General features: G+C 43.6%; 1 protein-coding gene across 1 annotated transcript; it reads right to left on the reverse strand.

Annotated features, from left to right (window-relative positions):
- Positions 1-662: 662 nt before the first annotated feature.
- Positions 663-16307, reverse strand: LOC110536785 (procollagen galactosyltransferase 2). The gene is made up of 12 exons (XM_036936940.2): positions 15739-16307; positions 13813-13923; positions 13253-13370; positions 9293-9427; positions 8861-9065; positions 8297-8416; positions 8089-8165; positions 6734-6840; positions 6431-6563; positions 6002-6129; positions 5045-5248; positions 663-1452 (listed from the first exon to the last, which is right to left on the reverse strand). The coding sequence occupies exons 1-12, from the start codon at positions 15939-15941 to the stop codon at positions 1221-1223; spliced, it is 1773 nt and encodes a 590-aa protein (XP_036792835.2). The 5' UTR covers positions 15942-16307; the 3' UTR covers positions 663-1220.
- Between the last annotated feature and the right edge of the window lie 1920 nt (positions 16308-18227).

Consider the following 18227-nt stretch of genomic DNA (forward strand, 5'->3'; position numbering starts at 1 on the left):
GTTTAATACTGTGCATTCAAAAAGCACAATATAATGCTAGAAATAAATTAGGAAAACTGTCCATTTGAATTGTACAAATAATAGAATTTGTACACAGAAAAAATACATCAACACAAACCAATATAGATGAGCTCAGTCAGAATGTAACTTGATTGTCGTGGCAACTGACACCATCAATGATGTCAGGAGAATATGGTTTGCAGGCTTCTCTCTGGACTGTTGATCTGGTGTAAGTCTACCATGAGGTCAGGCCTAGAGAGAGACACTGCTCCTAACATATTACCACACAGAATGAGTAGAATGTGATATAAAAGAGAATGGTTTCCTCCAGTATTTCTGTTTTCTGACGCCCAGTGACTAGATGTACAGTGAGGGTCACTCACCCAGGCCCTGGAGTGCTCTGCAGTGCACAATAGCACAGTTCGGGTCAATTCCTATTGATTTATTTTATTTTTTCAATGACGTCTTAATAAACTGAAAAGTAGAAGCTTATTTATTTAATTAATTTTAAATTCAATTCACTACCTGAATTGACTGGCTTCAATAGGAATTGACCCCAACTGTGCTATATATATATATATATATATATATATATATATATATATATATATATATATATATATATATATATATATATATATATATATATATATATATATATATATATATATATATATATTTTTTTTTTTATCCATAATTGAAATGTAATTTCAGTTTACTTCCTGAATTGAATGCCTTCAATTTGAAATTGACCCCAACCCTTGAAGGTGTCTGACAGTATAGGAGTGTCCTTCCATGAACGCTGCCATTCCTAACATGCATCACTTGATTTGAACACACACAAACAAACCCACACACACTTTGAAATCAGGTCTTGGGGCACTTGACCAAGTCTATAGAGCCTCCGCCAGCATCACTGCTGTCTGTATATTCAGTCACTCCCAGTGATTATGGACCGACGTACCAAATACAAAATGGCCAATTATACAGTGAGAAAGGAAGTGTCGCTGATGAATGGCACAGTCAGCAGTGACACCATAACCAGTAACCCTTCTCACACTACCGAGTCAAACCAAACACTACCTGCCTCGTTATGCATCCACAGTTGTTTTTGGAACCGTGCTGTAAAAGAACAACGTGAAAAGAACATTTCCAAGTCAGCGCAGTAAGGATGGGGTTGGCCGTGCAGTGTGAATCAGGCATGAATACGTGTGGTTGAACTACAGCTCATCTTTATATGACGTCTGCAGCATGTCGGGTTGGGGAGCCCCCTTCAGCGTTTTGTGGGAGCCCCTCCAGTCTGTTCGCACGTTGTCGTCGTCCCACAGCGTGGAGGTCTCTGTGTCGCTCACCCACTTGGGGTCCCCGGCGTATTGGGCTGGTTGCACCAGTAGGGGGCGTGTGGAGAACGCCTGCAGGTTACGGTTAGGATAGTGGGACTTGTAGTTCTCACTGTTGACCAACAGGACAGGGAGGTTAGAGATACAGTGCCTTGCGAAAGTATTCGGCCCCCTTGAACTTTGCGACCTTTTGCCACATTTCAGGCTTCAAACATAAAGATATAAAACTGTATTTTTTGTGAAGAATCAACAACAAGTGGGACACAATCATGAAGTGGAACGACATTTATTGGATATTTCAAACTTTTTTAACAAATCAAAAACTGAAAAATTGGGCGTGCAAAATTATTCAGCCCCTTTACTTTCAGTGCAGCAAACTCTCTCCAGAAGTTCAGTGAGGATCTCTGAATGATCAAATGTTGACCTAAATGACTAATGATGATAAATACAATCCACCTGTGTGTAATCAAGTCTCCGTATAAATGCACCTGCACTGTGATAGTCTCAGAGGTCCGTTAAAAGCGCAGAGAGCATCATGAAGAACAAGGAACACACCAGGCAGGTCCGAGATACTGTTGTGAAGAAGTTTAAAGCCGGATTTGGATACAAAAAGATTTCCCAAGCTTTAAACATCCCAAGGAGCACTGTGCAAGCGATAATATTGAAATGGAAGGAGTATCAGACCACTGCAAATCTACCAAGACCTGGCCGTCCCTCTAAACTTTCAGCTCATACAAGGAGAAGACTGATCAGAGATGCAGCCAAGAGGCCCATGATCACTCTGGATGAACTGCAGAGATCTACAGCTGAGGTGGGAGACACTGTCCATAGGACAACAATCAGTCGTATATTGCACAAATCTGGCCTTTATGGACGTGTGGCAAGAAGTAAGCCATTTCTTAAAGATATCCATAAAAAGTGTTGTTTAAAGTTTGCCAAAAGCCACCTGGGAGACACACCAAACATGTGGAAGAAGGTGCTCTGGTCAGATGAAACCAAAATTGAACTTTTTGGCAACAATGCAACGTTATGTTTGGCGTAAAAGCAACACAGCTCACACCATCCCCACTGTCAAACATGGTGGTGGCAGCATCATGGTTTGGGCCTGCTTTTCTTCAGCAGGGACAGGGAAGATGGTTAAAATTGATGGGAAGATGGATGGAGCCAAATACAGGACCATTCTGGAAGAAAACCTGATGGAGTCTGCAAAAGACCTGAGACTGGGATGGAGATTTGTCTTCCAACAAGACAATGATCCAAAACATAAAGCAAAATCTACAATGGAATGGTTCAATAATAAACATATCCAGGTGTTAGAATGGCCAAGTCAAAGTCCAGACCTGAATCCAATCGAGAATCTGTGGAAAGAACTGAAAACTGCTGTTCACAAATGCTCTCCATCCAACCTCACTGAGCTCGAGCTGTTTTGCAAGGAGGAATGGGAAAACATTTCAGTCTCTCGATGTGCAAAACTGATAGAGACATACCCCAAGCGACTTACAGCTGTAATCGCAGCAAAAGGTGGCGCTACAAAGTATTAACTTAAGGGGGCTGAATAATTTTGCACGCCCAATTTTTCAGTTTTTGATTTGTTAAAAAAGTTTGAAATATCCAATAAATGTTGTTCCACTTCATGATTGTGTCCCACTTGTTGTTGATTCTTCACAAACAAATACAGTTTTATATCTTTATGTTTGAAGCCTGAAATGTGGCAAAAGGTCGCAAAGTTCAAGGAGGCCGAATACTTTCGCAAGGCACTGTACATTGGTCACAGGACGATGACAATATTACGTCTGATGTTAAAACTCCCACTAAGGAGATAAAAACTAGCCTGTCATGTACATAGCTTGAGAGCGTATGTAAATATCCAGAACAGGGCCACACTTCGTCATACATGATACAGTGTTATGGTGGGCAACAATACACAGATAAAATGTAATCCTATGAAAGGTAACAGTTTTAAAATGTACTGGTCATTTCGAAACATTACAAAGAGAGATGAAATGACATGAAATATATTTTGTGGAAACAAGGTTATAATAGAAGTACTGGGAATAAGTTTGTGGGTTGGGCAACTCTTGGAAAGAATGAATCAGTTAGTCAGAAGACCCAGAATCAACTCCAAGCATATTGAAGCAGAACCACACAGGGAAGAGGATGGGAAGGGGGAGGGGGACAAGGACTAGGGATGATGGCAGCTGGCCAGGTTTCCACACATGACAGAACACTAAGGCATTCTCAACGGAACACAGAACACACAGGAATTCTCAACAGAACACTAAGGCATTCTCAACGGAACACAGAACACACAGGAATTCTCAACAGAACGCAAAGGCATTCTAACAGACTTCTGGATGCATGCCTGGTTCCCATTGGCTCAGAGAGGCTCTGGGTTCTATTAGCTTGGTCTGGCAGACACATGTCATGCAGCCAGAGAGAGAGACAGGGAGTTGACCACATGAACCTGGAACGCTACAACAAGCCAAGTCAGTCAGCAGAGACTAAAACTAACATGAAGCAAAGTACAAAACATTTGGACTTCTTGACATAACTAAAATGTGAATGCGTTTCAGAATTAGAGGGAACATTTTAATTGTGGCAAGCTATTTTAAAAGCAGGCTTTTAAGAGTTGAGCTAAGAATGTGTTCACAGGAAGGTGAACATCAATGGGAGGCTATAGATGTGAAACCATAGGCTGGTGATTGTAACAGTGGTTTTCAAATCTGTCCATTCCAAAGCTACATTTATGCTTAACGTTTATCCAAAACTGAAGCTAATTAGGAGTTGTTGCTATAGGTTGTTGCTATAGGTTGTTGCTATAGGTTGTCGCTATAGGTTGTCGCTATAGGGTGTTGCTATAGGTTGTTGCTATAGGGTGTTGCTATAGGGTGTTGCTATAGGGTGTTGCTATAGGTTGTTGCTATAGGGTGTTGCTATAGGTTGTTGCTATAGGGTGTTTGCTATAGGTTGTTGCTATAGGGTGTTGCTATAGGTTGTTGCTATAGGTTGTTGCTATAGGTTGTTGCTATAGGTTGTTGCTATAGGTTGTTGCTATAGGGTGTTGCTATAGGTTGTTGCTATAGGGTGTTGCTATAGGTTGTTGCTATAGCTTTGGCAGTTCAATGCTGGCAAAGGGTCAGAACAAGTTACACAAGATGAAATGCAATTTTTAATGGCACAAAGCAGAGTTGCCTGACAGCTTTGTAGCACTAAAATCATATTAAGTTCCATTGGCAATGGATGAAGGATGGTCCTAGTAAAACAAATCTTTCAGGAACGATCCCAGGGTGGTACTGGACTATCTTGGAGCTGATTCTTGAGAACTTATGACACTACTTTTCAAAGACAATTTGGCTACTTCGTTTCACCAGCTCCCTCCCCTATGGAGCATTGTTGTCAAACTTACATACCAACTGGGTTTGAACCTGGATCTCCTGCACATTACAATCCTGTCTGGTGTCCCAGGTCTAAATCAGTCCCTGATTAGAGGACAATAATGAAAAAATGCAGTGGAACTGGCTTCGAGGTCCAGAGTTGAATTTGAGGGGTATAGGCAATTAGCACAGGGCGAGCTAACATAATTATTCAGGTTTCAGTTCCACCTACTTGGTGTGTCTGGTCTCAGTGATCTGAGAACATCTTAAGAATGGCTAAATAAATACAATAATATTTATTTATTTTTTTTAAACAGTTGAGGTACTTACTTGGTGTGTTTGTCGTACATGATGGGTAAGAATTCGTCGACGGGCAGCATCTTGGAGAGGGGTTCAGCGTTGAGCAGTTTCTGGGCACCCTGGAGAGAGATGGCATAGGACAGGGTCCAGTAGGAATAGTCTGCTACCACCAGGTTCCTCACGTTCTCCACCACCTCCTCATCACCTGGCTTCACCTGCTTACGGCCCAGGTAACTGGGGACAGAGGACAGACAGAGTTAGTCAGAGTACTGGACAGAGGACAGACAGAGTCAGTCAGAGTACTGGACAGAGGAGAGAGAGAGACAGGGTTAGTCAGAGTACTGGACAGAGGAGAGAGAGACAGGGTCAGTCAGAGTACTGGACAGACAGGGTCAGTACTCTGACTGACCCTATCTGTCCTCTGTCCAGACTAACCCCACCCAGTATGACTTTACATGTTATAGAATATCTGTGGAATAATGCTGTTGAAATAGGCTCTCCGACCCTACTCTACTCTTCCTCCTACTTCACCTTCTCCTTCCCCTTCCCCTCCTCCCCCATCCTCTTCCACCTACTCCTCCACCTCCTCCTCCCCCTGCTCCTCTTCCACCTACTCCTCCGTCTCCTCCTCCTCCACCTCCTCCTCCCCCTGCTCCTCTTCTACCTCCTACTCCGTCTCCTCCTCCTCCACCTCCTCCTCCTCTGTCTCCTCCTCCGTCTCCTCCTCCTCCTCCCCTCCACCTTCTCCTCCTCCCCCTCCTCCGTCTCCTCCTCCTTCTCTCCTCCCCCTCCTCCTCCCCCTCTCCTCCTCCTTCTCCTCCCCCCTCCTCCTCCTCCTCATTCTCCCTCCTCCTCCCTCCTTCCTCACCCAGATTAGTTTATCATACAAAATGAGTCCAGGGCAGCTAGGCCCTTTCCTCTTCATGGCAACACGGGTAGGCAGTAGTCATCTGGTCACCAGGGTGACCGTTTGTGACAGTGACTCACATGATGTCCCAGTCCAGCTCCACCATCTCCACCTCCTCCATCAGACGCAGTACGCGGCGCTTGAAGTTGGCCTGGAAACGCACGTCATCCTCGAAGATCAGCGCCTTGTCCATCTGCTGGTCTACCATCTAAGAGGTGGGGGGGGGGGGACATGTCGTTTAAATAAGCTCTAATTACAGACCTCAGAGGCTTTTCTACTTTACTGAACGAGCCAATTAAGCTCCTACTGACATGGCCCTCCAGGTCCCATGGCCCAAGGTGTGTGTGTGTGTGTGTGTGTGTGTGTGTGTGTGTGTGTGTGTGTGTGTGTGTCCGTGTGTGTGTGTGTGTGTGTGTGTGTCCGAGTCCGTGTGTGTGTGTGTGTGTGTGTGTGTGCGCGTGTGTGTGTGTGTGTGTGTCCGTGGCTGTGTGTGTGTCTGTGCTCCTCACCTCCTTCCAGATGTAGTAATGACTTAGGAAGCATCCCACCTCTCCTTTGGTCAGGGTACGGCGAGAGAACGGGTCATAGTAACCAGGCAGTATGTCCACTCCCAGAATCTTTATATCACTGCTGTTCAGAGCTCTGCAGGACACACACCGACATCATAGTCTCCAACTCTCTCTAAACCTCCCTCAGAGCCACAGCTATGCCAAGCTTTGTATCCTCACCTAGCCTGGACATCCAGACTGAATTCAACTCTTGTTTAGTGAAACGTAGCACAAATGAGTCAGGATTCGCAGGCTAATTCTCACCCTCCATCGATGGCGTCCACCACCTTGACATCTATCTCCAGCTCATTGAGAGAATACAGCATCCTGTCTCTACGGTCCTGACGACGACGCAGGTTAATCAGGTACACCTACAACACAGGACAGCCAGGGTCAGAGGTCAAGGGTCAACTCAGAGACACAGTGATCCATAGATTGTGTGTGTATATCAGAGGGGTTGAGTCAAAAGTAGAAGACAAATGTCTATCCTGTATGAACTAATAAAGTATATCTTATATTGAGCGTGAGAGATCATACTACCATTATAAACTGAGTGGTTCGAGCACTGAATGCTGATTGGCTGACAGCCGTGGTATATCAGACCGTATACCACACCCCGTCGGGCGTCATCTATGTATAGTCATTTTACCCCTACCTACTGTACATGTATAAATTACCCTAACTAACCTGTACCCCCGCACATTGACTTGGTACCCGCTGTATATATCCGCATTATTGTTATTTATTATCCGCACTATGTAACTATTTATTACATGTTTTACTTTAGTTTATTTAGTAAATATTTTACTAAATCTATTTTTTAAAACTGCATTATTGGTAAAGGGCTTGTAAGTAATCACTTCACGGTAAGGTCTATACTTCTCGGTAAGGTCTATACTTCACAGTAAGGTCTATACTTCACGGTAAGGTCTATACTTCTCGGTAAGGTCTATACTTCACGGTAAGGTCTATACTTCTCGGTAAGGTCTATACTTCACGGTAAGGTCTATACTTCACGGTAAGGTCTATACTTCTCAGTAAGGTCTATACTTCACGGTAAGGTCTATACTTCTCAGTAAGGTCTATACTTCACGGTAAGGTCTATACTTCTCGGTAAGGTCTATACTTCTCAGTAAGGTCTATACTTCACGGTAAGGTCTATACTTCACAGTAAGGTCTATACTTCACGGTAAGGTCTATACTTCACGGTAAGGTCTATACTTCACGGTAAGGTCTATACTTCACGGTAAGGTCTATACTTCACGGTAAGGTCTATACTTCACGGTAAGGTCTATACTTCACGGTAAGGTCTATACTTCACGGTAAGGTCTATACTTCACGGTAAGATCTATACTTCACGGTAAGGTCTATAGTTCTCGGTAAGGTCTATACTTCACGGTAAGGTCTATACTTCTCGGTAAGGTCTATACTTCACGGTAAGGTCTATACTTCACGGTAAGGTCTATACTTCACGGTAAGGTCTATACCTGTTTTCGCGCGTGTGACAGATAAAATGTAATTTGATGTAAATAGTCTACAGCAGTGTTCCAAGCCACTGCTAATTATTTAATCTATTCAGGTAGGTGATGAGGAGTTTGGGCTCCTGGCCTTTGTCTCACCTCATCGAAGCCCATGAGGTCTCTCTGTTTGGGGAAGAGGCTCACGTATTTGGAGGGGGCCATGGGGGGGCCATCGACTGGGGGAAGAACATAGAGACGTGGTATTTTTACCGTTATTACCTAGTTATTACACATCTATTACTGTTAGACACCGACTCTTAAATAACTTTAGAATTATGTAAAAAAACGACCAAATAAGGTTTCTTACTGGTGGCCTCCAGGATGAGATGACTAAAGCTGATGCTGTCGTCCTCTATGGTGTGGTGAGGTTTGGCTGGGACGTTCAAGTAACCATACCTCACCTTGTTACACAGGTACATCTGCACCTCTGGAAAACACAGTACAATAAACTCTGTTATTAAACATGGCCTCCATGGCCTCGACGTGCCAGCAACATGTGCATGTAATCATCTAGCCTTTTACACAAGGAACACACTGATTACACCCCAGCAGCAGGGATGTGGATGCTTGCGATTGCACGTTATTAGACTAAGTGTGTGTGGGTGCACGTTATTAGACTAAGTGTGTGTGGGTGCACGTTATTAGACTAAGTGTGTGTGGGTGCACGTTATTAGACTAAGTGTGTGTGGGTGCACGTTATTAGACTAAGTGTGTGTGGGTGCACGTTATTAGACTAAGTGTGTGTGGGTGCACGTTATTAGACTAAGTGTGTGTGGGTGCACGTTATTAGACTAAAAGTGTGTGGGTGCACGTTCGTTCATGACTGACTGTGTGTGCATCATAATGTACATGCTGTACTGTAGACCCCAACCTGAGACGCGGCAGGAGAAGGCGAAGACGATGATGTCATCGAAGGGCCAGGAGTAGTCCAGGTGAGGAGGGTGGAAGGCCAGCTTCTTCATACCCGTCTTCCTCATGTCCAGCAGGAAGGTAGAGTGGACCATGGGCACCGGGTAGCAGCCTAGCCGGTGGCGCTGTCTGGTGGGGAAATACTCAGCTGTACGCCGGTAGTAACCCTGGGAACAGACACACAGGGTACTGGAAATTAGCATAAGCTGCAACGTATCTGACTGTTTGTACATTCAATGTGTCAATGTTTTAATTGCATCTGTCCCCATGTAAATTAATGATTGAAATGAAAACAATATGGTCTTTAATCGCATTTATACAAACCAACTTTCCATTTCACACAATCGTGCCTACCCACAACCCACTGTGCTGGCTCAGATCTTTACTGTCTTACTTGGGGAGTGATGCCGCACCAGTAGTTGGAGTAGGCTCCCTGAGAGTCCAGCATGGGGGCCACAACAGACTTGTTCTCTGCTATCAGAAGGTTCAGAGTCTCTGGGTTGGTCAGGATGTTGTCTGTGTCAGCGTACTGGAGGAGACAGAGATGTAATAATATGATATATTATCATATTATATAATAATAATATCGTGGAGATCAAGGGCACAGACAGAGATGGTCAACGGATGACACGGTGTGTTTAGTGAGGCGGTTGAAACCAAAGCACACTGATCTTTTTGGTAACAACCATAGCAGGGTCACACTCTGTATGTGGGTAATGAAAGAAAGCTATGATACTACTTGTAGTACAGAGGACAGAGTAGATATTTATTTTATTTTATTTTACCTTTATTTAACCAGGTAGGCAAGTTGAGAACAAGTTCTCATTTACAATTGCGACCTGGCCAAGATAAAGCAAAGCAGTTCGACACATACAACGACACAGAGTTACACATGGAGTAAAACAAACATACAGTCAATAATACAGTATAAACAAGTCTATATACGATGTGAGCAAATGAGGTGAGATAAGGGAGGTAAAGGCAAAAAAGGCCATGGTGGCAAAGTAAATACAATATAGCAAGTAAAACACTGGAATGGTAGATTTGCAATGGGAGAATGTGCAAAGTAGAAATTAAAATAATGGGGTGCAAAGGAGCAAAATAAATAAATTAATGAAATACAGTAGGGAAAGAGGTAGTTGTTTGGGCTAAATTATAGGTGGGCTATGTACAGGTGCCGTAATCTGTGAGCTGCTCTGACAGTTGGTGCTTAAAGCTAGTGAGGGAGATAAGTGTTTCCAGTTTCAGAGATTTTTATAGTTCGTTCCAGTCATTGGCAGCAGAGAACTGGAAGGAGAGGCGGCCAAAGAAAGAATTGGTTTTGGGGGTGACTAGAGAGATATACCTGCTGGAGCGTGTGGGAGATGCAATGGTGACCAGCGAGCTGAGATAAGGGGGGACTTTACCTAGCAGGGTCTTGTAGATGACATGGAGCCAGTGGGTTTGGCGACGAGTATGAAGCGAGGGCCAGCCAACGAGAGCGTACAGGTCGCAATGGTGGGTAGTATATGGGGCTTTGGTGACAAAAACGGATTGCACTGTGATAGACTGCATCCAATTTGTTGAGTAGGGTATTGGAGGCTATTTTGTAAGTGACATCGCCAAAGTTGAGGATTGGTAGGATGGTCAGTTTTACAAGGGTATGTTTGGCAGCATGAGTGAAGGATGCTTTGTTGCGAAATAGGAAGCCAATTCTAGATTTAACTTTGGATTGGAGATGTTTGATATGGGTCTGGAAGGAGAGTTTACAATCTAACCAGACACCTAAGTATTTGTAGTTGTCCACGTATTCTAAGTCAGAGCCGTCCAGAGTAGTAATGTTGGACAGGCGGGTAGGTACAGGTAGCGATCGGTTGAAGAGCATGCATTTAGTTTTACTTGTATTTAAGAGCAATTGGAGGCCACGGAAGGAGAGTTGTATGGCATTGAAGCTTGCCTGGAGGGTTGTCAACACAGTGTCCAAAGAAGGGCCAGAAGTATACAGAATGGTGTCGTCTGCGTAGAGGTGGATCAGAGACTCACCAGCAGCAAGAGCGACCTCATTGATGTATACAGAGAAGAGAGTCGGTCCAAGAATTTAACCCTGAACCCTGATGATATGATATGATGCTACTTGTAGGCCAGGGGACAGAGTAGATATGATTCTACTTGTAACCCAGAGGACAGAGTAGATATGATTCTACTTGTAAACCCAGAGGACAGAGTAGATATGATGCTACTTGTAACCCAGAGGACAGAGTAGATATGATGCTACTTCTTGGCCAGAGGCAGAGTAGATATGATGCTGCTTGTAGGCCAGAGGACAGAGTAGATATGATGCTACTTGCAACCCAGAGGACAGAGTAGATATGATTCTACTTGTAGGCCAGAGGACAGAGTAGATATGATGCTACTTGTAGGCCAGAGGACAGAGTAGATATGATTCTACTTGTAAACCCAGAGGACAGAGTAGATATGATGCTACTTCTTGGCCAGAGGCAGAGTAGATATGATGCTGCTTGTAAGCCAGAGGACAGAGTAGATATGATGCTACTTGTAGGCCAGAGGACAGAGTAGATATGATGCTACTTGTAGGCCAGAGGACAGAGTAGATATGATTCTACTTGTAAACCCAGAGGACAGAGTAGATATGATGCTACTTCTTGGCCAGAGGCAGAGTAGATATGATGCTGCTTGTAGGCCAGAGGACAGAGTAGATATGATGCTACTTCTTGGCCAGAGGCAGAGTAGATATGATGCTGCTTGTAGGCCAGAGGACAGAGTAGATATGATGCTACTTCTTGGCCAGAGGCAGAGTAGATATGATGCTGCTTGCAGGCCAGAGGACAGAGTAGATATGATGCTACTTCTTGGCCAGAGGCAGAGTAGATATGATGCTGCTTGTAGGCCAGAGGACAGAGTAGATATGATTCTACTTGTAGGCCAGAGGACAGAGTAGATATGATGCTACTTGTAAACCCAGAGGACAGAGTAGATATGATGCTACTTGTAGGCCAGAGGACAGAGTAGATATGATGCTACTTCTTGGCCAGAGGCAGAGTAGATATGATGCTGCTTGCAGGCCAGAGGACAGAGTAGATATGATGCTGCTTGCAGGCCAGAGGACAGAGTAGATATGATGCTACTTCTTGGCCAGAGGCAGAGTAGATATGATTCTACTTGTAGGCCAGAGGACAGAGTAGATATGATGCTACTTGTAGGCCAGAGGCAGAGTAGATATGATGCTACTTGTAGGCCAGAGGACAGAGTAGATATGATGCTACTTGTAGGCCAGAGGACAGAGTAGATATGATGCTACTTGTAGGCCAGAGGACAGAGTAGATATGATGCTACTTGTAGGCCAGAGGACAGAGTAGATATGATGCTACTTGTAGGCCAGAGGACAGAGTAGATATGATGCTACTTGTAGGCCAGAGGACAGAGTAGATATGATGCTACTTGTAGGCCAGAGGACAGAGTAGATATGATTCTACTTGTAGGCCAGAGGACAGAGTAGATATGATGCTACTTGTAGGCCAGAGGACAGAGTAGATATGATCCTACTTGTAAACCAGAGGACAGAGTAGATATGATTCTACTTGTAACCCAGAGGACAGAGTAGATATGATTCTACTTGTAGGCCAGAGGACAGAGTAGATATGATGCTACTTGTAGGCCAGAGGACAGAGTAGATATGATGCTACTTGTAAACCAGAGGACAGAGTAGATATGATTCTACTTGTAACCCAGAGGACAGAGTAGATATGATTCTACTTGTAGGCCAGAGGACAGAGTAGATATGATGCTACTTGTAGGCCAGAGGACAGAGTAGATATGATGCTACTTGTAGGCCAGAGGACAGAGTAGATATGATTCTACTTGTAACCCAGAGGACAGAGTAGATATGATTCTACTTGTAACCCAGAGGACAGAGTAGATATGATGCTACTTGTAGGCCAGAGGACAGAGTAGATATGATCCTACTTGTAAACCCAGAGGACAGAGTAGATATGATTCTACTTGTAGGCCAGAGGACAGAGTAGATATGATGCTGCTTGTAAACCCAGAGGACAGAGTAGATATGATTCTACTTGTAGGCCAGAGGACAGAGTAGATATGATGCTACTTGTAGGCCAGAGGACAGAGTAGATATGATTCTACTTGTAGGCCAGAGGACAGAGTAGATATGATCCTACTTGTAAACCCAGAGGACAGAGTAGATATGATTCTACTTGTAACCCAGAGGACAGAGTAGATATGATCCTACTTGTAAACCCAGAGGACAGAGTAGATATGATTCTACTTGTAGGCCAGAGGACAGAGTAGATATGATGCTACTTGTAGGCCAGAGGACAGAGTAGACATGTGACTGTACCAGTATGTAGTCAGCCCAGCGTGTCTTGGCGAAGTTGAGAGCAGCCTGTTTAAGTTTCATCAGGTATTCATATCTGCCGTTGCTCCAGTATTTAGGCCCCATCTCTCCTGGGTAGGACCTGTGAGGGAGTCAGAATGAGACACACACACACACCAACCGACGCACACCAACCGACACACACACACACACACACACACATGCAGAGGCATGCTACAGCATCATTTCTGCATTGCTTTGAGGTACTTAGAGAGAGAAAATGAGAGGTGACCTCAGGTCAGGTAGTACTGTTGTCACCAGGCTCTGTAAACACCAAACATTTATTTAAGGCTTTCTTTTCTATTCACACTGTGTTTTAAAGTTACATTGTGAGTTGAGGCTCAGCTGTCGGCTACTGCTACTACTGTCCGGATGTTCAGGTAAGCTAATACAGAGTTTATACAAATGAGCTGATAATCAAGGGTTTTTCAGAGCTAATCAACTGTGTCAACACACACACACACGTACAAGCATGCATACTTCTAGAAGAAAACAAGATAATGCTGAACACAACTCAAACCTACGTAGGATGCTCCATAGGCCTCCATTCCACGTAGTGATAAAACTGTTGCATGACTGTCAGCCATTCTCTCAGAACAGCTGTAGTGTTGTCAGCATTGTGATCTGTCGCTGCCCTGCGGACATGGGGACATAGACACACTGTCTGACATGGGGACATAGACACACCTAACCCACTCCTTGGCCCCAGGACTTTTTACAGATTTTGTCTTAACCCTAAACTGGCATACCTGATTCAATTAGGCAACTAATCATCAAGCCTTTGACTAATTGAATCAGGTGTGCCCATTGCCAAGGGAGGTAGGGGTTCTGAGGCTGCTGCAGCACCCCTGAAAATTCTGAACATTTGTTTTGTTCAAAAAAACATGTATATACATATATACAGTACCAGTCAAAGGTTTGGACACACCTACTCATTCCAGGTTTTTTTTCTTCATTTTGGCTATTTTCTACATTGTAGAATAATAGTGAAGACATTGAATGAGTAGGTGTGTCCAAACTTTTGACTGGTACTGTTTATAAAATATAAGAAAGTCACAAAAGTAATGCACTGTGTCTTAACTAGTATTAGCGGACCGATAGAGACATTTGTAGCGGGAAAAAATACTTTTTTCAGCATATCTGCTTTGGCAAAAAGATAGATGTATAATTAAGAACAGTATCTAGCAGGATTCAATAGTTGATCTTGTAAGAGTTGTTGTCCTGTACAATTTCTCTGTGACTGTCATTCTAATGATCCAGAAAGAACATTCCCCTGTCCTTTTCTCTGTGACTGTCATTCTAATGGGATCCAGAAAGAACATTCCCCTGTCCTTTTCTCTGTGACTGTCATTCTAATGGGATCCAGAAAGAACATTCCCCTCTCCTTTTCTCTGTGACTGTCATTCTAATGGGATCCAGAAATAACTTTCCCCTGTCTTTTTCTCTGTGACTGTCATTCTAATGATCCAGAAAGAACAACCCCTGTCCTTTTCTCTGTGACTGTCATTCTAATGATCCAGAAAGAACAATCCCCTGTCCTTTTCTCTGTGACTGTCATTCTAATGGGATCCAGAAAGAACAATCCCCTGTCCTTTTGTCTGTGACTGTCATTCTAATGGCATCCAGAAAGAACAATCCCCTGTCCTCAAATATTTAGGTTATCAGCAAAGACACAAAACATCCACACCAAATTAAATATTTTTCTTGATCAAATAACATTGAAAACAACCACTTTTTTGAGCAGTATTAATTGACCATCCTTACAAACCACTTAATGGAAATGTACATGACTGTATTGTACATAGGCTGGTCATCTAGGTTTGTACCTGTAGACTTTCTATCAGCATGATGACAAACAATGACCAATACAGTATTGAGTACATTGAGACATCAAGTGGTTTGTGATGATGAGATGTGATGATGTGGCTCAGTTGGGAGAGCATGGAACTTGCAAAGCTAAGGTTGTGGGTTCAATTCCCACAGGGGCCCAGTACAGTATGAACTGTACTGGAAATGTACTGAACATTTCCCTGGATAAGAGTGTCTATGGAAAAAGGAATGAAAATACTATTTCAGCTTCAACATAGAAATAAATTGGATTTCCAAAGTACTTCAAGAAACTGGAAAACATATATCCAGCAAGGAAAGTCTGGTGTAAAGTACAGGCTAATGTGAAAATTGCATAATACAATGGTTTAAAATATTACTTCATGAACTCTGCATTGGAGAAAAATAAAGAAAGCATAATTAGAGTACCCAATAGAAGCTGAAGCATTGTATTTTGTTAGGAGATTAATGGTTCTAACGGGATTATGGGGATTGGCGATTTGGGGACGAGAGGTATTCTTAATCTAATCCAAATGCCATTGATCGCCCACGAGTTTGATAAAAATTACATTTTAACAAATAGCGGCCAGGGAAAGAGCGCTGGCAGGACGTCTGCCACCTACCAAACAGAAATGCGTGCTTTGGGATAGTTCAGTCTCTCCAATGCTCCGAGGTAGTAAGGCAAGGAATGCGCCGCGTTCCGAGCAATGATCGCAATAACAACCGTTGGCGGCTGCATTTTCGATTCTTCTGGATATTTCTCCTCCGAAAAGTAACATTCTGATCTAGAAACGAAGGCCCCTAAAACTAAAACCCAAAGAAACATGGTGGATGTAGCAGTCCAAGCTACTGCATGTAGCTACAGCTCCCAGTCCGCGTCAGCAATAAGGAAAATGGTGTTTTCCTCAATTTTAAACCCCCCTCAAGATGAATCTCTTTCCTTGGCAGTATCGGTGGAAGGTTTTAAATTACAACTTCCGCACCAAAAGCCCTGTGAGAAAATTGTATCACCTGCATGATACAATGTAACTATTTGCTTATAGTAGGCTACTATTTGCGCACATTTTAACGGGTTTTTAAAGGAATTGATAACCTGCTGCTGGTGTGCGTTTAAACATTTAGAAAAAGTAGCTTTGGTTTATGAGCGATTATTGTCATCACAGTTACCGACGGCGACATTTTTTTCTGGTCCTATCAGGACCGGTTGTCTTTTTGGTGTGCAGTCAGTACCAACCTTGATTTCAAATCCAATTACATATATTTTTGGTTAGGGACAATCTTCAGTTGGCTCATCTTTCCTATATTAAGAGGCTTGAAAAGGTATTATTGTGATATAATGTTTAATTAATTGAGAATGTATGCGAAACTGAAATTTGGCCATAAAATCAATGAGTCCAAAATATATATTTTGAACCTCTCTAAATAACGTAAATAACGCAAAAGACATATTTTCCCCTTTCATTCAGCACATAAATGCACCCGATGTCAACGTTGCTTACTGGGATTCTAACAACCGTATTAAAGCTAGGCTACGGCTACTCAACACACAATGTTTGAATATACAATATCTAACAACCAAATAGTGGCCATAATCTAAACAATACACACTTCTGATAGTCCATGAGGGAGAAATTAAGTTTACAAATTTAACACAATGTTTGTTTCCGTCAATATCAACCTATTGCCTGAAGAGGGAGGCATTGAGTTTACATTCCAAACGCAGTTATTCAATGAACAGTTAGTTATTCAAGGGCAGGAAGAGAGACCAAGCAACACTGAAAGAGGGTATAATCAGGAAAGAAAGAGACAGAGAGTGAAAGAGAGACAGAAAGAGAGATTGGCATGACATAGGTCAGAGGAGAAGAAGAGAGTAGAAGAGAGAAGAAGAGAGTAGGAGAAGAAGAGAAGTATAAATATGACAGGAATCTAAACTGAATTCAGGGAGCTTTTGGAGGGCCTCAATTCAATCAATGAGCCAGCCACAGCAATGTCAGGGGGGACAATCAGTTTTTGCCTTGCTCTCTGGAAAGGGGATCAAGACGGGAAAAGGGACATCTATTCATGACACCCTGTCACACACCCTGACCCCCATGACCCTGCTGGCCAGTTTCCCAGCACCCTCTGCAGCTGCAGGTCTGGGAGAGTTCAAGAACTTTTACAGGCTGGGTTAAAGGTGAGAGGTGAAGGGTCAGTGGCGTGGTGGGGTGGCAGGGTGTGCAGAGAGGGCCAACAGGTTCACAGCCGAGCTAGATGGAGGCTTTGGAGAGAGACTAAATTTTTATTCAGTGAATGGACACAGACAAACGTGTTCTCTCTCACACATACACACGTGACACATAGTGGGGGGTCTGACAGCCAGGGGCCCCACTGATACATACCCCCCCCCCCCCCCCCCCGGAAGCGGTCACTGTCTATCTATCTATCTACCACCACCAATCTCCTTCTCTCTCTTTTGTTCCCCAAGTCACAATCCCTCCGGGGGCCCCAGTCGTGACACTCTGAAAACCCTGCGGAACCTTTATTGCCGTGGCGATAATCAATAACCGCGTTCCCACACTGACGTCTCAGAGCCTGCTGGGTCAATAACTGTCGCTCACACTCCCTCGGTTGGCACTTACATTCTTACTCAGCAGCCTTTTAGCAGAGGCCAGAGTAGGTTTTGTGTGTGTGTGTGTGTGTGTGTGTGTGTGTGTGTGTGTGTGTGTGTGTGTGAGAGAGAGAGAGAGAGCAGAGCGTAGAAATGCTCATTTGTCTAGTTCCCTCCCCATCCCAGCTCCATCTTTCCCCCACTCTGCTTGCTTGTTGTATTTGGAAGGCATATGGTTTTATTGGAGAACACAAACACCAGACAACTCCTAGTTTTTTTGTTTCTCTCTCTCTCTCCCTCTCTCTCACACACACATGAACACACAACAGCTTGCCCACTTCATGACCATAGAGATCAATCTTTACCTCCACAACAATGGAAGTCACTAAAGAGTTAATGGAGAAGATGCTTTACCACACCCAGGAGTCACATGCAACACACACACACACACACACCTCAGGACAGCCTGGTCTCATAGACTAGACATAACATAGTAAACATAATTCTGGAAAAATCGAATTAGTA

The sequence above is a fragment of the Oncorhynchus mykiss genome, chromosome 12 (assembly GCF_057628025.1).
Source record: "Oncorhynchus mykiss isolate SJ-2025 chromosome 12, ASM5762802v1, whole genome shotgun sequence".
In the NCBI taxonomy this organism is placed as follows: domain Eukaryota; kingdom Metazoa; phylum Chordata; class Actinopteri; order Salmoniformes; family Salmonidae; genus Oncorhynchus; species Oncorhynchus mykiss.